A 17,075-nucleotide genomic window follows, 5' to 3' on the forward strand; every position below is an offset into this window, starting at 1 on the left:
TGTGTTTTGATAAGGAGCTAGTTGTTGATAAATGTGATTGTGGGAACTGCAAAGAAAAAAACAATTGTTCATAAATGGAACTGTAAATTTTCACTATTCACAAAATTGGCTCTGGAATTATTTAATATGCATTTTGATTTAAACTTGTGTTTTAGAGTTCAGGTACTCATGACATTTCACAAAAAGATGCAATGGTTTATTTTCAGAAATTTGTGCTTGGCTTTCCCATATCCAATAGATGCCTGAGCTTCAGCCCTCCCAACTCCTTGATTTTCAAGACCTGCATTGCAGAATCATTGATTTGTTCTATTATTGACTTGCTGATGGGCAACTTGCTGACACTGTTGCTTGCTGTCATGGCTTTCTCTTGGCTAGTCTAGTAGAAGATTCTCTCTCTCCCCCCCCCCCCCCCCATGGAGTAACCACTCTGGGCTATTGCTTGTAGAAGTTGGAGTCCATGAAGTGTTACAAGGGTGTTGTACTCCTTACACTCCTGAATGGACTCCTAAATATGAGCTTCAGAACACGTCCTGGCCTAATTTAGCTCTGAAATCTTGCCTGTTTCAATGCCCATGGGTTGTTAAAAATCAAAATGCAATGTTTGAAATAGTATGATGTTGATATGTTTGAAAATAGTTTTATTTCTATTTAGAGATCTGTAAATTGATTTTTAATCACAATTTACTCTTAAAAGGACTTTATTAGAAATGTATTGCATCTAAAATCAATTAAAATTGTTTTTCTCAAAATATATTTTCTATAGAACTAAGCGTTAATTCTCTTTGGATAATCGATATATAACTTCATTGAAAGGCAATGTATATCAACAAGATTTTATTTGATTTCCAGTTTTATCACATCTGTCATGTTAGTAACAGTTAAAACATTTTAATACTCTAGAATAACTTTGCAATATTCCACCCCAAACATGCAAAGAAAATTGTGTTAAATCTATTGCTAAATAAGAAACGACTGTACAAAATCTTTATGGAAACATGCTGCAAAGCTCTTCATCGGACTGCAATATATATATTTTTAAATGATGTCTAAATAACATCTTGATATTTGAATGCTACTTGAGAAATTCCTAAACTGTTTATTTTTTACTACTGCCTAATGTTGCTAACACTACGCGATACAGATCAGATATTGAATTATAGTTATCCTGAAAACACTAAAGAATCAAAATTATGTACATCCAGTGACTTCAACTTGCAGATAATTCCAAGCTAACCATAGTTTGGTGTCATGTCTTCACTGCTGGTAAACTGTCAATTTCAGTAGCTATAGTAGTTTAATAGCAGCTAAAAAGAAATCAATTCTCTTGGAGCAATAACTTTTATCATTCCCATGGAATATATATATATATTACTAAAACCTATTTGTGTGTTTGTGGAAAGATTTGTTCTCTAAATACAGCCAAAACGGTACACGACAGCGCAACAATTTTAGGCCCACCCTACTCACCATTCCCCCGCGGTCTCAATAAATCAATTTTTTTTACTTTTTAAAAACAATGAACTTAAACGTTAAATGCGCTCTCCCCACCCCTGCCGTGAGGACCGGCACCTGTCTCGGCGTGCCCCACGCCTGACCTTCCTCCTGTCGTGCAGCACGGCAGAGGAGGGTCAATCAAGATGGCTGTCGCTGCCGCTGCAGGAGAGGTTTCCACCCAACGGATCTACGGCTCACGATTGATGTCCAGGGCCGACGTTAGTGGCTCCCTCTCCCCTCCCTATCCTCTCCCTCGCTGGCCCATGGCCCCGGGGGGACACTCCTCGGCCGGCAAGGGGTCCACGGATCGTCGGTTGGGGTAGGATTGCCGGGCCCGCAAGAGAGGCTTGCACCTAACGGGGGTTGCCGCGCCCACAGGAGAGGTTTGCACGGAGGTTGCCAGGCCTGCAGGAAAGATTTAAAGATCACTTTTTAAACGTTAATACTCAAGATGGCCGCCGATCACTTTTCCAACTTTAATACTTACATTAGATGGCCACCGCATCCGTGCGTGCACAGTTGGGGGAGGGTTGCCGCTCGGGGGAGGGGGGGGGGAACCGCACGAATGACGGGAGTGGTGGCCAATTGTGGTGGGGGGGGGGGGGGGTGGGTGAGGAGAGCTCTCCTGCTGCCAACTGCAGAAGAGGTTTGCATGGAGGGTTGCCGGACCCACAAGAGAGATTCGGACCCAACGGGTCCACGCCCGTCTCGTAGCACATAAATCTGTACATTAAATGCATCAAGATTTCTTAAGATGCATTTGGTACTAACTGTATGCTACCAGAGGATAGGTTTGGTATAAAATTTATTGACACTGCTCTGTTGCACTTTAATGATCGTATATACAGTGCATTCAGAAAGTATTCAGACCCCTTCACTTTTTCCACATTTTGCTACGTTACAGCCTTATTTTAAAATGGATCAAATTCTTTTTTATCATCAATCGACACACAATACCCATAATAAAAAACCAAAAACAGGTGTTTTGAAATTTTTGCATAGACTGATGATAAAAGAAATGAATTTAATCCATTTTAAAATAAGGCTGTAACGTAGCAAAATGTAGGAAAAAGTGAAGGGTCTGAATACTTTCAGAATGCACTGTACCTCTGCTGTCAAGAGCCATGAAATTGAAGGCTTACCTCCAGATTTGCAGTCTATAAGTTTTGGCAATGAACTGACACAATGAGGCTGATGTATATTTTGGCTCACTACGTGTGAGTACACATTCACAAATGTTTTGTATCGGAGAATCATGGGAAAGAAATAGGCCTACAGGAGCCTATGAACATTATTTTCAAGATGTCTTTATGGTTGGGAGATATACTAGAGGGCAGATGTGGGAAATATAACAACACCGCAAATTGAGACCATGGAACTGGTGTGAACAGATAATTGATGGTCAACGTGGACTAGATGGGCCAAAGGCCTGTTTCCATGCTGTATCTTTCAATTCAATCAATCAAAACTCAGATCTTCAGTTAAGCTAGACAATTTTTGGAGCAGTTTGTTACAAGACTTTATTAAATGTAATGAAATTGCTTAACCCCACAGACCTCATTTACATACGTTTTGAGAGGACATTTGAGTTTAATATTGTCGAATGGTGAGAGAAGAACCTTTCTTAATCCATTTTGGCTATCCCAAGAGTAATATGGCCAGGCTCAGTCACTGACTCTTTTGCTCTAGCCCTGACTTTTTTTCAGTTACTGATCCAGTTCCCTTTTGAAGCCAGAATGAATTCACCAACTGTCTGGTATATTTTCAGTTACTTTTGTGAGTCACCTTAAATGTCTCTAATTCTTGAGCTGTCAACCAAAGGAAAAGCTTTCCCTCTGTTCACTTTGTCTATATTTTCACTGTACTAGAATTCTCAAGATTTTTACCTCAAAGCAGTGACCAGAACCGGATAGTTTTCTGGCTACAGTAAAACCAATGTTTTTTATAGAATCTTCATAAACCATTTTCACTTTCTATACTTTATCTTGTGAAGTCAATACTTTAAAAAAGCTTTCCCAAACTGCCTTGGCATTTGAAATTCATGTACATGTTCAGATTTTCCTCTTTCAGTGCCACGTTTAGAATATACCTCATTTGTCTCTCCTTATTCTTCATAACAAAATACATCACTACAGCTTTTCTGTTAAGTTCATCTTTCACTTGGCTAACTTTTTAATAATATTTACTACAGCTAAAAGTAATGATAGATGACTGAACTAAAATTTTGTGGAATTAAAGGAAATGTGGTTGCTTCCACTGGAACTGAGTGCTGAAGGCAGGTCTATAACATGGACCTTGGTCTGCCTAAATCTCAGCATTTAATTGCATTTGAATCCGTATTCATTACTATCCTTCAGAATATTTTAATAAACTCTTTCTTTGAACAGCTGTAGTCCTTCTGGTAAGTAGGGAGCTGCAGGATTTATACTAGTATCAGTGAAAGAGGTATTTCTAAGTTGGGATGGTGCATGTCTTGAGGGGATCATTTCCAAAATATGAAGCCCAAGTCATCTTCAGTGGTCGAGGTTGAGAGTTTGGGTGTGCTATCAAGTCACAGTTGGTCCTCCTTCAGTCCAGGGAAAATAAGCCTGGTGCCCTTGTAACAAAAGTCTTCCAATATAGGAAAAATCCTGATGAATCTCCTATACAGCCCCTCCAGCCAACTGCATTCTTCCTATAATGCAGTGACTAGAATTGCACACAATAAGCCAATTACAATCTAACTAATGTTTTGTAAAGTTACAGCATAATGTCCCAACTTTTGTATTCTATGCCTTGACCTTTGAAGGTAAGCATGTCATATGCTTTATTCACCCTATATACCTGTGTTGCCATTTGTAGGGAATTAGTGATTTAAAACTAATGTCTTGCTGTTCATCATCACTGCTGAGTGCCTTACCATTTACACTATATACCTACCCCAATTTGGCTGTAGAAAGTGCATCGCCTCATGTCAGAGTTGTATTTTGGATTTCTTGACATTTCATTGTGATCTATCAAGCCAATGCATACTTTATATTTGAAAGCTTACCATTTTAATTTTACATTCAAAGAAGTTAAAATAAAAATGTGTTTTTTGGAGCTTTATATTGATAGTTATGTATTGAACTTAACAGGTGAACTGCAATTTCATTTGTATTCACACTCTTAATTTTACCTTCAGTCAAACAGTGAAAGTTCATTTGAAATATCTAAGTGCTTAAATTTAAAACTTAACAGAATTTTTCAGATTGAACCATTTTAGGTTTGGAGTTTGAAATCATGCATTTCTGGTATTCATGGGATTTGTTTGATTTCGAACGGTTAGTGAATAACAGCAAGAAATGCCTTTCTGTTATGAGGAGAGCCTTCAGCATAAGAATCTGCCACTTTAATGATAAACAGGCATTTCATTCATCTGATAGCAGAGCTCCAAGCAAGTGAAAAAATCAAATCACATTAGTTTCTACCTCTTATTGGGACAAAATCTTTTTTGCATTTGCAAATTAAGATTTATAAGCAAAGCGCTGATATGAATGGCCCATAGAAAAATGTGCCAAACATTCAAGGCAGAAATTGAAATATGCTCCCACAAAGTATTAAGACAGCAAATCTTTGAGGAATGGAGAGCAGGCATGACAAAGGAGTAATGATTAATAACTTGGAATCCTGGAATAATTCATTTTGAATCCCATTCTCTAAGTGCTTTACAACTATCAGTCAACATAGCGATCTACTCTTGGAGTTTTCAATCAATACCTCCACCTATTCCTAACTTTTAAGTTAAAATTGTTTCCACAGCTTGGTAAATTATCAAAAAATTAGAAGTGTTATGGATGCTGCCAAAGCAAATATTAAACCCCAGGATTAATGTTGAAAACAAACCACCACCTGGTGAGGGCTGCTTTGCCAAAACCTCCTTAGGAGTAAAATGCAACCGTGGCCAACACTCTGGACAACTTCCGAGTTCTTATTAACCTCCACCAAAATGGTGTTGCTGTTTAAACATTCTGAACATGAACTCAAACTTTGTTTTGAACCTCTTCCAGTTACCTTTTTACTATTTCTGAGCTTGAGTGCACAAGGTCCATTTACTACTTAGAATAGTTGCTCTCTGCAATTAGTACATCAAATGAAAAGTTAGAAATTCTGCATGATATATACAAATAGCATATTTTTAAATGAACAAGAATTAACTTGTATTAATGAACATATGTTGTGCTTAACCTCAAACTTTGAAATTTGAAGTATCACATGAAATATTAATCATCAGCTGCTACATAAACCATTGAAACATTTCAGGTGTTAAGAACTAGGTTTTTTAGTTAAGAAAAAAACTGCAGATGCTGGTTAAAATGGAAGGTGGGCACAAAATGCTGGAGTAACTCAGAGGGTCATGCAGCATCTTGGGAAAGAAGGAGTGGGTGACGTTTCGGGTCGAGACCATTCTTCAGACTGCTGTCGGGGAGGGGGCGGGACAAAGATAGGGACGTTTCGGGTCGAGACCCTATCTTTGTCCCGCCCCCTCCCCTGACATCAGTCTGAAGAAGGGTCTCGACCAGAAACGTCACCCATTCCTTCTCTCCCGAGATGCTGCCTGACCTGCTGAGTTACTCCAGCATTTTGTGTCTACCCCAGGTTTTTTAGTTAGCTGTCTAGCATATATTCTTGCTGGGTCTCTAGGCGCTAAAACCAGTCAGATCAGTTTTATGGGAATCTTGTCAGTACAATTTTAAACAACTTGTAGTTCAACTGCATTGACTACCTTTTTGTAAAATAAAATGGGACTTTTTGTAAAATAAAATCCATGTCTGACTGCCTCCAGAAAAGTGCAGTGAATTTCTTCAATATAAATACATTGCATTGTCAAACTGAAATGAATTGGACGTCTTTAAATGTTTGGCGAATTACCGCTTTGCCTCTCTGAATATTTAACTCGTCTGTTTTTGGGAGAAGGTTCTTGGCCAGTTAATCCAAGTGCTTACACAAGTCTTTCTGACACAAATAGCCAAAGATCCATTTCGGCAGGAACCAATTCATCGGGAATCTGAATTGCAGGAAATAGTTTTGGGTCAGTATTCCACATTTCAATTGTATCCTTATACTTGTGTATGGGGAGATGGTCAGATAAAAATTACATGATACAGGATAACAAATATTAGGATGATCTCTGTTTTTCAATTGATTCATCAAAACCATATTCCTGAACAGGTGTTTGAGACAATAGATCTGCAGCCTGGTAATCAAAGTTGCCGTTGATTTTATCTCTAGCATTAGAGCTACAATCTTCTGCGTAACACAAATGAATGTGCATACCATCAGCATCTTGTAACTGTTCGTTTTCGAATACACGGGATACTTTGCCAGGAAGGGTTCAGTTTTCTACTAATCAATATCAGCAGTAATTGTCTTAAATATTAATCCATCTTTATGGGCATTAGTCCTCATCAAATTGTGACACTGCGTTGTTTCTGGGAAAGCCTGTTGGGTGAAATAGAAATAATGAACTGCCTATCCACCAAAAACCTGTTGTTTACAGTCATAGAGCCATACAGCCTGGAAGCAGTCCCTTCATCCCAAATTGCCTTGCTGACCAAGTTGCCTAACTGAGCAAGTCCTTTTTTAGCCTTCCTTCACAGTGAGGAATGTGGGGGAGTTGCTGTGGTGGATGTTCATGTTAAAAAATTATTTGGGTTTCTTGTTGCTCTTTATTGGTATGACTGTATGGCAAATCAAACTCCTCGTATGTTGCAAAATATACTTGGTTAATAAAGTATGATTATGATTACTTGCCTTTGTCTGGCCCATATCCCTCCAAACCTTTCCTATCTATGCAAATGATTTTTTCTGTGACATTGCTTATAACGTATTGTATCCTTTTAACAGAGCCATAATGCAGAGAAATCTTATGGAGACGTTCTTAATTTTATAGCATCTGGACTTTTAAAATAATTATTAAAACGTGTCTTTAAGAGCTGTGTTTAAAAAGGTACAAAATGTAAAGTTCTGTGACATTTTTCAAAAACTGAACCGAAAATAAGAAACATGAAAACACAGTACAAGTTTTTCACTTTCGCAAAGGTGTTTTGAGTGACTACTGCTAGAATTTCTGCAATTTTCAAGTATACTTAAGAATTCAAAAGCAAAAGTGTTACTGAACAGCCCAATAATCTTGAATAGGTGGAGAACCCAGGGGAATGTGGCCCCAATAGTGATTAACCGTTTTGGAGTGTCATTTAGGCATTTCTTAATGGCTTCATATATCACATTTCTGCCCATGTAAATGGTGGAAAAGGAATCCATTCTTTATAGAAAAGCTATGTATATAAATATGGAAAGTGTCCTATACGAGTGCATCAAACTTGGTGAGACAGCTGCACTCCCCAATATTGCAAGAAATTGCAAGAGTTGTGAATGCAGCTCAGTCCATGATGCAAGCCAGCCTCTACCCCCATTGACTCGATCTATACTTCACAATGCCGCAAAAGCAGCCAGTATGATGAAGGACCACTCATACCCCAGTCATTGCCTCTTCCCTCTCTTATCGGGCAGAAGATATAAAGCATGAAAGCACATATGACCATGTTCAAGGCCAGCTTCCTCCCCACCATTATCAGCTCTTGTCAGATCTTGTCTGCTAGGGATGAGTTTCCTGATCTGACAATCTACCTCGTTGTGTCCCCTGCACTCTTTTTGTAATCTGCACTTTCTCTGTAGTTGTAAGACTATATTCTGCAAACTATTTTTCTCTCTGCACCACTTGATGTACTTGAGTATAGTATGATTTGCCAGGACAGTACACAAAGTTTTTCACTATCTTGGTACAAGTAACGATAAACCAATACCTGGTTTCTGTATTTATGGGAGAGTGGGAAGGGAGTATGGAGTGTCAGCTGTGTATGGAGTTTGAGGAAATGGCAAGTAATTCAAGCAAATTGTTGGTCAATTGATTAGAATACCTGTACCAACTTAATGGCCTATTTTAAAACTAAAAGAAATACTGAGGCATGATTGAGATTTGTAGACTTCAAGATTCATATAGCTGTAAATAAAGGTGATACAATATCTGTCCAAAAATTCTGAGTATTCTAATATTTGGTTAATGAAATGTAATTCTGCATGAGAATGATGAAACATTTTTGTGGATGCTATTAAGTACTCAAGTGCTAGCATTATCCTTAGTTATGTGTTAATGTTTGTACTTAGTACAGTATTTTGCATTCAACTACTTAAAGTGCTTCACATCCAATTATGTCAGGAGGTCATGGTAGGAGCTAGATAATTACAATTTTATTCAATTCATATGTGGCCCTACACAAGTGAATTGATGATTCTCAAATAGTATGGTTATTATTTTTTTTTAAATGGCACTTTTTTCCTCCGCTTTGAAAAAATCCTCAAGTAATTTTGAAGGTATAGTTGCTAATTATTGAGTAAATGGCAGCTTTTAACAAAAAAGTTGATAGAAAATTTCCATAGTGGTCATAGTTATATACTGCACGGAACCGGGCGCTTCGGCCCATCTTGTCTCTGCTGACCAAGTTGGCTTATCGGGCTGGTCCCATTTTCCTGCATTTGGCCCACAGCCTGAACACCACCCATCTGTCCAAATATCTATTAAAATTCATGGTAGTTTCCTGGTCAATATATGTACATGAGATCATTATCCTATTGCTTTTACAGGAGAGCTTGATCTGCACAAATTAAATACTTCAATTTCTATATTTGAGCAATGACTGCACTTTGGAAGAAAGTATTGATTTGTAAACTATTTGGGGGGGTGACCTGACACTGAAAGACATCATATGAAGGCAAATCTTTAAACATTTGTAATGGAAATACATACTGGGGCCCTTAAAATAGCATTTTGCTATAGTTTTGCATTAAGCTGAGGTATAATATTGCTGAATATTTAAAATAAAATAGTGATGTTTAAAAGTGCGTAGTAAATTTACTGTAGGGTAGATTCATTTGCTTAAAGCTGAGAAATGAGCACAATGTACATGTGGGTATTGTGAAAGGACAGTGTAGGCATTGTATAAAAAGCGGTTGTAAAGGGCTGAGAAGCTATATAATGAAGTAATAGAATTTTATGCATCCACTAAATGGGATCAGTAACTTGTAGCAATGTGATTTCAATGGATCTGTTTTGTTCACCAATCTTTTTCTTAAATTTCTTCAAAATGCAGAAGAATTTGCATTTCTTCAAATGTTTGAAGAAATGTTTCTATAGATTAAGTGCACTTGTTAATTGTGCTATATATTACAAATTGTATAATCAGTTAAAGCAATCACAGGTTATCAAGCTGGAGTATTTAGATTTCTGAAAAAAATGTTGAAGATTATAATAGAATAAAAATGATAGACTTTCCCACGGTCTCAATTTTACCACTGGCTGAAGTAACATGGACAGTTTCATGGTGAATTTTACTGTACATTTTTTTGAGTGGAAAATTTTAATTTGGAGATTTTACAAAGCACCAAATAATCTGCATTTGTTGATAACTAAGGTTTTGGTTTAATAGTGTTCTAATTTTATGGCCTTTTGCTACCTTTGGTTTTGCATCAATTGAAGATTTACTTTGAAGCCTATATAGCAGTAATGTTCAAGATATATCCCACAGGCAGAATGCGGACTGCAAGTTGCTTTGCAGTCTGCAAATCTCCTGTCTGTTTCTTTCTTCACGCCTTAAAGTTATGTACAGCTCTTGGGACTGAAGTAGTGGAAATTGTTGCTCTCTGGCCACATCAGGAGTAACCTTTATAAATTGCCAGGTCTGGCACTTTTTAAGAGCCGAGATATTTGGTCTGTTTTCTCAAACTTCTATAGTGGACCCAGCCAGATCTCTCCTGCTGTTCATGTACACAGGGCAAATTTCTTTTGAAGCAGGGATTAAATTCTTGGAAGATGAACTCTTTAAAGCAATATTGTGGCTTAGAAGTGCTGGGGGTGGAGCACAGGACACTGCTGTGAGGGAGGAGAGAGAGTAGTATTAGGATCCCAGTAAAGGACAAAAAGAGAACTAAGCTTCAAAGGAGTATGGAAATGGGACCAAATCACAGTAGGAGCCTTGAGCTATTTTTGAATATAGAAGCTTTTATTGTGATATAATCATTCACAGCTCTTATCGGTTTTAACATGTACATCTAGATGCTGTTTAAAAAGATGGATATCTGCACTGTTACTCATGTTTTTTAAAAACAGTTCAATATGTCACTTAGGATTCAGTCTACCCAAGTAATGCTTGGTTTACTCCATGGTACCTTTCTCACAGCAATTTGGTATTATCAGGAACATAACAGAATTGGAAGAGTTGTACCTCATCCTACAATTCTGTAGCATCTTACATTTGTTTCCAGTGTGCTATACCATCGAACAAAAATGTGTCTGCATTTGAGGACTGAGCAGTCATAAATGCATAGTTACATGCAGATTCCAGAAATTGACGTGCAAAATCCTAAATTTCATGACCTTTGCATAATTCAAATTTGCTATGACCCGTTTAATTTAGTATTTGATCTCTACCTTTAAAGGATTACTAACTTACAACTTAATGTATCATTGTTAAAATCATTTGTACCTAGGCAAAACCTGAATTTTATTTGTGTTAAATATGCATGCAGCTAATGATCTGTGTAAAAAATGCAGATTCATAATTTTATTTCGAATTATTCTAAATAATGCAATTCATAAGTGATGGAATAGAATTAGGCCATTCGGCCCACCAACATTACTTCGCCATTCAATCATGGCTGATCCAACCCTTCCGAATTTGGCGGAAAGTTTCCGCTTTCTTATTTCATCTCCGCCATTCCGATTTCGCCTCACATTTTTCCACAGAATAGTCGGTAATTGCAATTCAGCTGCTAGAGGTCGCTAGGGGTTCCGCGAGAAATCCCCCTGCCCTGGAAGTCTCCCCGAAAATGTGGCACCCAGGCTGGGCAAGGTAGCCAATCTCGACCTCATCGGGACTTCCATGGCCGATTGGTGGGTTGAATTTGCAACCTGCGGCCGGGGCTCTGGAACTCTAGCCCAACTGGAGCCAGCACATCTATCCCCATAGCCGACTTCCTTAGCCGGCTGGATAAACCAGCAAAGCTCTGGAACCAAAAGTGCCAGAAAATCAGTGGTGGAACGGTAATGAGTAAATATTAAATTTAAGTGTAAGGTTATTTGACTATATTTATTAATTTAGATGGGATTAAAATATAAAACACAGCAGAAAAGCCAATTACCACCTTATTGGGCTGATTATCAATGAATGTGCAAATTTACTTCAAGTACTTCCATATGCTTAGTCGAGTCGCAAATATAAACTCTTTCTTCATAACTTAGTCATACATTTAATGACCATTGTTTTTTTATTCAATGCCAAGAGAATTGGGATGTGTAAGGAAAAAGCACAATAGAAGAAAAAAAAACATTTTTTTTCTTTGAGTTGCGAAAAGTATCTCTGTTCAATAATCTTTCTATAAATAACAGAATATGATGGGCCCGATATTGTACATGTATTCCAAGAACTATAGACTGTTGGAAATAATAGTCGTTTTTCACACATGAATGTAGCGCAACGCATATGCGCATTTGGCGCATACCTTTTGTTTTGCTGAAAAGTTGCATTACGCACCATCTTTTGAATTTTGATGGAAAATTCTGAATTATGGACATAAATTATGAATTTGTAAAATCAAATGTTGGGAGGGCTGCTGATCTATCTCTCCTTCCTAACCACCCCATAACCTCGGACACACGAACTAATCAAAATTGACAGCATGTTCAATATTAGTGCTCAAAGCCTTGTAAGCATTGGAATCTGGTGTGAGAAAAAGAATGGCCTGACTCATTTAAATGCCACTTATTGTTGCTTTTATTGTATCAATTATTTTGGGTATGTTGACAACCTTCTGTAGAATTGCACATTTAGCAAATTAAAATCTGTCATTAATCCATTAGCAGAATTTTCTAATGGTTGTGTTGAATGTACAAAATCAAAATTAGTTAATAGCCTTTCAAATTTGTAGCATTTGTATCACTTTTGCCTTTGCTTGCGATTTGTTTAATGTCTTTCATCTACTGGTTTGTATGTTCTAAATCTGAATGTAACGGGTAATAAAGTGATAATTGGGGCCTGGTTGCTTGCAAATTTCTTTATTTAAAGGGGAAATTTGAATGGCATGCAGATGATTAAATGTCTCAATTTCACCTTCTCTCTGAAGTTTACAAACCATTTTAAAGTTGAAATTTGAAAGTTCACTTTAATTGCCATCAAGATAAATTATTAGAATGTTAGACTGAGAGAAAGAAAGTGGGAAGTTGAAACCCATCATAAAAAATAGCGCATGCCCGTGTACATTTGACATGTTTTTAGCATCTTTGGTTTGAAGACTTCAGGCAATTCCAAATTATTAGTCGAAGCTCACGACTCAAGAACTCTTGTAAACTCCTGTACTTTGATCATGGATCATGGACAATGGATCATGGTGACAGCATCATAATTAATTTTTTTGGCAATAAAATTAGGAAGTATTGTCATTGCGCATTATATAATGTCTTAACAAAACTATCTAATTTTATATGACAGATCCATTGACAGCAAGATGTACTTGTATATTCCTTCAAACAAATTTCCTCCCAATGACTTGATAATACAGCAATCAAAACCTTTGGGTTTTAATGTTGTACAAGCTGCTAGGTGTGCAAGGCTGGCCAAGCAATTACTCAAGATGGCTATTGTTTTAGTCATCTCTTTCAGATGAAATTTCCAAGTATTAAACATTTTTGTATGGCAATCAGAAATATGTTACATTCGCTTTTAATTTTTGATGTTTTTTATTTTTCAATGTTACATCCAGGCACAAAAAAATTCCTCTCCTGTGCATGTCTAATGTGGTCTAAGCTATTGTGGTCAGACTAATGTGGTCTAAATAAACTTTATTTGCATAGGGGTAATTTTCATTGCTGTTCTTTAGAAGTGTATTATTCCCAAAGTAAACTTGTTATATTATTTGTTTTGAAAACTCTGGTTCTGATGGCACTGATTCTGAAGCATTCATTTCTGGTTTGGTGATCAAGTGCAAATGCACTGAATCCAAGTCAGCAGAATTTAGAGGATATACATGTTTTGAGGTTTCAACTTCCAGCAGAAAAATTGCAAATGTTTATGAAGCACAGTTGAAAGCTAAATGTTGCCAAATCAGATATAAATTCCGTATTTCATTCCTGATAAAGTTGTGGCCTATTTGAGCATCTGACCCTTGAGAGGTGGATTTGTAAGCCACTAGAACTTAATCTGTAAAATGTGAAGTTAATGCTTGTAACGATTGTTCAATAACTTGCCTTACTGGCTGATTTTTCTTGGAAGGTATAAATACTCTTTACTGGGAAAATAAGTTTAAATCGCATTTGTGACATTAACTATATTCAAGACACTCTCTCATGGATGACTGTTATTTGCGTTCCCAAGATTAGGTGATTATTTCCAACTTTAACATGATTTTGCTTAATTTATGTTTCTTTTTTATCCAGACATGGTTCATGGCGGGAACCAGTCAATCCTTACTACGTGAACACAGGGTATGCCTTGGCACCAGCAACAAGTGCTAATGACAGTGAGCAACAGAGTATGTCAAGTGATGCAGATACCATGTCACTGACAGACAGTAGTGTGTAAGTATATTCACATGGCAAAATCCTATTTAAATGTTTTTCGGTGCAATTATTGAAGGATATTTATTTGCGCAATATTGAATTTAACAAAAATATAGCTTTTTACTAGGATTCTTTTGAATGTGACTTAATTTCCAACCTTTATAGTCAATTCATAATGAATGTTTTCTATGGATCTTAAATTGTTTTGCTGAGTAATAATTAGTATTAACACATTTTGGTGCTGTGAAGTTGAAACTGCTGTTTTGCAGTATTAAGCTTGTTAGACGGGTATTGCAGGTTTAATTCAGATGCTGGAAGCTGAAGATAATCAAGTAAATTCCATATGATGAAAAGTACAATTTGGCATTTTTTAGGATTTTTGGGAGTATAATCTTAGAATTTTTTTGCCTGATTTCTATTCCATCTATTGAAATGTGCATAGAACTTTGTTCAAACCTTTTCCATTGTAGATATGTATTGGGTGTAGAAGTGTTTTTTTCCTTTTTGATATCATCAGTGCCCTGCTTCATGATCAACTTCTAATAACAGTGGCTTGGTGTACTCTGGTTGTAGGTGGTAATAACTCTGTTTTAAAATTTGTATGAAATTTCAAAAATAATAAATTTCATTTGTATGGAACTTCAATGCTCTTGTTTTGTATTCTTGGACTATATTTAAGTACTTGCCCAAGCATGCAGTTTACCTGAAAGCATATTCGGGTTATATCCATCTTGTTAATTCAGTATAAATATGTACAGATGAAAAAATGGGGACCAATTTTTTCCTCAATGTGAAGATTAAGTCACATGGGGTCCACAGTGAGTTGGTAATTTGGCATGGTCATAGACAACGGTCGGAGGCATGTTTTTCGGACTGGAGTTCTCTGATCAGTGGTGTTCACAAGACTCACTATAAAGGCCTCTTGTTTGTAATATGTAATGTATTTTGCTATTCATATAAATTATTTGGTTGGTTAGTAACTATGCAGATGAGACAAAAACTGGTACATCAGGATATATCAGCTAGAAATTTAGGTGGCAAAATGACACATGGAGTTTAATGCGAGGTGATGTGTTTTGGAAAGCAAATGCAAGAGATTTGACCAATAAAGAATAGAAGTTTTAACACTGATGTACAATGGGATCTTGGGGTGTAGATCCATGTTGCCTCAAGTGGCAACGTTAGTGGATCAGGTGGTAATAATGTCATGCAGTATAAGCCTTCATTGGTTGAGGTATTGAATATAAAGTTGGCAAGTCACATTGCAGCTATGTAAAACTTTGGTTAGTGCACATTTGGAGCATCATGTGCTTTACTGGTTGCTACACTATATGAAGAATGTGGAGGGTTTAGAGAAGGTGCAGAAGATGTTCATCAGAATTTTATCTCTAAACTAAAAATAAACTTGATGGCCTGTAGGGCCTGTTCCCTTGCAGCACTGTTCTGCTCTGTTCCTCCATATATATCTATGTGCAGTAGTCGTTCATCCTTAGTGAGGAGCTTAATTTTTTTTATACATGCAGCACAGTTGTCATTTACTTGTCAGCTCAACATTTGCCACCAGGACAATTTGATTTCCCAGACAATTTGATATATATATATATGCCAAATTACCAACTCACTGTGGACCCCATGTGACTTAATCTTCTGACCATTGGTCCCCATTTTTTCATCTGTACATATTCATACTGATTTAACAAGATGGATATAACACGAATATGCTTTCAGGTAAACTACATGCTTGGGCAAGTACTTAAATATATATATGTACATATATATGATTTTAACTTTCATTGATCTCGTGTGCTGTAGCATTCATCCTTCGCACAGCATCTCTATCCTTTTGAATATTTCTCTTGAAAGCTATTTATTCTTTTCCGTATATTCTTGTAAGTTACAAAGATAGCAAATTCAGGGATGGCAAATTAATCGGAATACACAATTTACAGGATTCTGCAAACTGAATAGTTAAATATACCATGGATTCGTGAAGGTATCAGGACAAGATACCCGAGGAGTGGGCGGGACAGATAGAATGTAGTCGGAGACAGTAAGACTGGTGGGAGAACTGGGGAATGGATGGAAAGAGACAGAAAGCAAGGGCTATTTGAAGTTAGAAGTCAATGTTCATACCGCTGGGGTGTAAGCAATCCAAACGAAATATGAGGTGCTGTTCCTCCAATTTAGGCTGAGCATCACACTGACAATGGAGGAGGCCCAGGACAGAAAGGTCAGGTTGGCAATGGGAGGGGGAGTTAAAGTGCTGAGCAAACGGAAGATCTGGTAGGTTAAGGCGGACTGAGCGGAGGTGTTTAGTGAAACGATCGCCGAGCCTGTGCTCTCTCGCCGATGTACAGGAGTTGACACCTGGAACAGCGGATACAGTAGATGAGATTGGAGGAGGTGCAAGTGAATCTCTGCCTTACCTGGAAAGACTGTCTGGGTCCTTGGATGGGGTGGAGGGGGGAGGTAAGGGGACAGGTGATGCATCTCCTGAGGTTGCAGGGGAAAGTACCTGGGGGGGGGGGGGGTGGGAAGGGACGAGTTGACCAGGGAGTTACGGAGGGAACGATCTCTGCAGGAAGCAGAAAAGGGGGGAGATGTGGCCAGTAGTGGGATCCTGCTGGAGGTGGCAAATATGTTGGTGGATTATATGTTGTATGTGATGGCTGATGGGGTGGAAGGTGTCCTTGTTACAAATGGGGAGAGGGGGAGCAAGAGCGGAGCTGCGGGATATCGAGGAGACCCTAGTGAGAGCCTCATCTATAATGGAAGAGGGGAACCCCAGTTTCCTAAAGAATGAGGACATCTCCGATGACCTGGTATGGAACACTTCATCCTGGGCGCAGATGTGGCGTAGACGGAGGAATTGGGAGTAGGGGATTGAGTCTTTACAGGAAGCAGGGTGGGAAGAAGTGTAGTCTAGATTGCTCATGGGAATCAGTGGGTTTGT

At 37.8% G+C, this 17,075-nt stretch overlaps 1 protein-coding gene across 5 annotated transcripts in view; it reads left to right on the forward strand.

Moving 5' to 3' along the window:
* Positions 1 to 17,075, forward strand: part of axin1 (axin 1) — a 399,614-nt gene that overhangs the window by 321,516 nt on the left and 61,023 nt on the right. For all 5 annotated transcript variants that reach the window (XM_078418159.1, XM_078418161.1, XM_078418160.1 and 2 more), the window contains one exon: positions 14,000 to 14,140. In XM_078418159.1, the coding sequence (XP_078274285.1) occupies positions 14,000 to 14,140 (141 nt within the window). The remainder of the gene's footprint in view (positions 1 to 13,999; positions 14,141 to 17,075) is intronic.

This window comes from Rhinoraja longicauda, chromosome 21 (genome assembly GCF_053455715.1).
Source record: "Rhinoraja longicauda isolate Sanriku21f chromosome 21, sRhiLon1.1, whole genome shotgun sequence".
Lineage (NCBI taxonomy): Eukaryota > Metazoa > Chordata > Chondrichthyes > Rajiformes > Arhynchobatidae > Rhinoraja > Rhinoraja longicauda.